General features: G+C 48.4%; 1 protein-coding gene across 3 annotated transcripts in view; it reads right to left on the bottom strand.

Annotated features, from left to right (window-relative positions):
- Positions 1-2645, bottom strand: part of MORC3 (MORC family CW-type zinc finger 3) — a 48161-nt gene extending 45516 nt beyond the window's left edge. For 2 of the 3 annotated variants that reach the window (XM_019658637.1, XM_019658640.1), the window contains exon 1: positions 2336-2645. In XM_019658637.1, coding sequence (XP_019514182.1) covers positions 2336-2641 — 306 coding nt within the window. In that variant the 5' untranslated portion in view covers positions 2642-2645. Of the gene's footprint in view, positions 1-2183; positions 2286-2335 lie in introns of those variants that run through there. The other variant, XM_019658641.1, reaches the window with a different exon arrangement.
- Between the last annotated feature and the right edge of the window lie 23 nt (positions 2646-2668).

Here is a 2668-nt window from a genome sequence, read left to right as displayed (position 1 = left end):
AAAAAAAAAAAATTACTCCCAATTCCTTCACCAGAAGAGGTAAACAATTTGGTGTACATTACTCCAGACTGACTGTATATTAAATATTATTTACAATATGGGATTAGACTTTACAGATTCTTCTGCAACTTGCATTTACATTTTATCTAATTATTTCAACTTGAAATTTGTAAGTGCTCAAACACTCTTAATGAAAAAACAAACGATTGAGGAAATGTTAAAAACAAACAAACCTGTTGTCACCACTGACCATTGAATAAATGACATAAAGTGAATCACCTAAGAGTGCTAGTTAATCCCATTTGAAATGTTCTGGACTTGGTAATTTCAGCTTTAAGATTGTATTGTTACATGCAAGGCTCCTTCATCAACTATTTATTGAGCATCTCTTGGTGATTGGCAAAGCGAGAGTACTAAGGAGTAATAGTGAGCAAATAGAGAAGTTCCGCTCTGGTGGAATTTATATCAGTGTTGTTTATTAAATAAATTATGGCCCATTCGTGAGTTGTGAAATCAATTTGGAGAGTCTCGACCAGCACTTTGTAAAAAAATAGGATTTTAATTTAATAGTATAGTGCAGTGTCTGGGCCTAAATCCAGCTTTGTGATGTTCAGCAAGTTACTTTGCTTTTGAGACGAGATTAGCCTGGATTATACAGGTGGGCCCTAGATGCAATCACAAATGTCTTTACTAGACAGAGGCAGAAGGAGATTTGGTTGCAGAAGACTATTTGACCACTGAAGGAGAAAGAGACTTGCAGATACTTTGCTGCTGGCTTTTTTATTATGGAGCTGGAAGCTGGAAAAGGAAAGAAAACTCTACTGTAGGGCCCCTAGAGTTTATAATGGGAGAAGACCCTGCAGACACCTTGGTTTTCAACCCATTGAAACTCATTTTAGACAACCGGCCTCCAGAACTAGAAGAAAATACATTTCTGTAGTTTTAAGCCACTAAATTTGTGGTCTTTTAGTAGGACAGGAATAGACAATAGTCTATTCATGTACAAGAAAATACTTACCTATACATACAAATTATTGTCTCTCCCCCCGCCACACACACACACTTTTTAACAATTGAGTATACAGTGAATTTCTACGTTCTCAAGGCTTATTCATATGGATGAAATGTGAGGCAAACACACACAGGCTAAACTTATAGTAGGTTGGTATAAAAGGGGCTTTTCCAGGAAGNAAGGACCTTTATTCAGAGTATGTAAAGAACACTTAGAAATCAATAGATTCCCTCAAAAGAAACAGAAGAATGGGCAAAGGATACGAATAGGTATTTTTTACAAACACCAAAAAACCGAAAAGTGAAATGTGAAAAACTTTCAACTTCACAAGCAGTCAAGGAAATGCAAAATAAACCGATACCACTTCACACTCATCAGGAAAAAGTTCAAGCCCGACAATGCCAGGCGTTAGTTAAGAAACTGGCTAAATGAATGAAAGAAGTCGCTGGGCAATGCACCATTTCAACCGTAATGACATTACCATTCGAATGCTAAATTTAAAGATACTGGAGTAGCCATTCTTCGGCAGGAGTCAACACCCTCAAGAGAGGAAGGTACATTTTTGCATAACACCACTAACTTTTTTCGGATAGTCAGGTAGGGAAGCCACGCCCACATTTTAAGACGAGAAATTTTAATTCATTTTGTGTGACCACTCCTTACGATTTAAGAAACGAGAAAGGGTTCCCAAGAACCCAAAAGAGACGCGATGAAGAGGATAGAGGGGAAACGGGAGAGCTTGGTGACCTAAGTGATTCAGGCCCGAGGGCTTAAACTAGAGGGAAGCGGCAGGAATTTAAACGAATGAGGGAGACTCGTCCGGGCTCGCTTCACCCTGTCCGGCTGCCAGGAGGTCAAGGCCGCCGGCATTTCTGGCCGCAGGCTGCGGCTCCCTCCCCCTCTCCGGAGCGCCCTGCGAACCCGCAAGCCGAGAAGGGTCAGGGGCCCCGCGGTCCGCGAGGCTGTCGAGTCGTTGGCCGAGGCCTCGCCCTCGGGCGATAGCTGCGAGCCAGCCAGAGGGGAACCGGTAGGAGGGGCCGCGGCCCCGGCAACGCCCAGAAGCCGCGGAGGCAAAACAGAAACCCAACGCGGAAGAAACGAATCGAAACTCAGCCCGGCCCGCGCCGCCCGGCCGGCCTGGCCCTACCCGACCCGGAGCCGCTCTGCCTACCCGAGCGAGATGGCTGCCACTTCCCAGGACCCCACCGCGGCCCGAGCCGCCGGGCCGACGAGTCGCCACCGCCCACTGCCAGCCCTCCCCTCGCTTGCCCGCCTGCCCGCCCTCCTGGGACACGGCCCGCTCCACCCCTCGCGGCTGCTCACCGCGCTGAGGCGGATCCCGCTGGGTGGCTGCGTCGCCATCTTGAGCGAGCTACAAAGCCAGGACCGGCCTCCGCCGCAACCCGACTGGGAGGCGAGGGAACGATTGTGGATCCTGCTGGGTCCCGCCCACTTCCGGGGCGGGGCGCCAGGCTGGCATCGCCCACCCACTTCCGCCTCCACGCACAGTCGGATTCGGTGTGTGGGAAATGCAAATTGCCCGGCGGGTTTAAGGCAGAATGAGCCGGAGAGCTGGGCTGGAAGCGAGGGGCTCGGCGGGGCTAGGGCGCATGCGTGAGTTAACTGCATTAACTGGACCTGGAGGCGTGAGGGTCC

The sequence above is a fragment of the Hipposideros armiger genome, unplaced genomic scaffold (assembly GCF_001890085.2).
Source record: "Hipposideros armiger isolate ML-2016 unplaced genomic scaffold, ASM189008v1 scaffold_285, whole genome shotgun sequence".
Classification (NCBI taxonomy): domain Eukaryota; kingdom Metazoa; phylum Chordata; class Mammalia; order Chiroptera; family Hipposideridae; genus Hipposideros; species Hipposideros armiger.
This window is presented reverse-complemented; position numbering and strand designations above follow the sequence as displayed.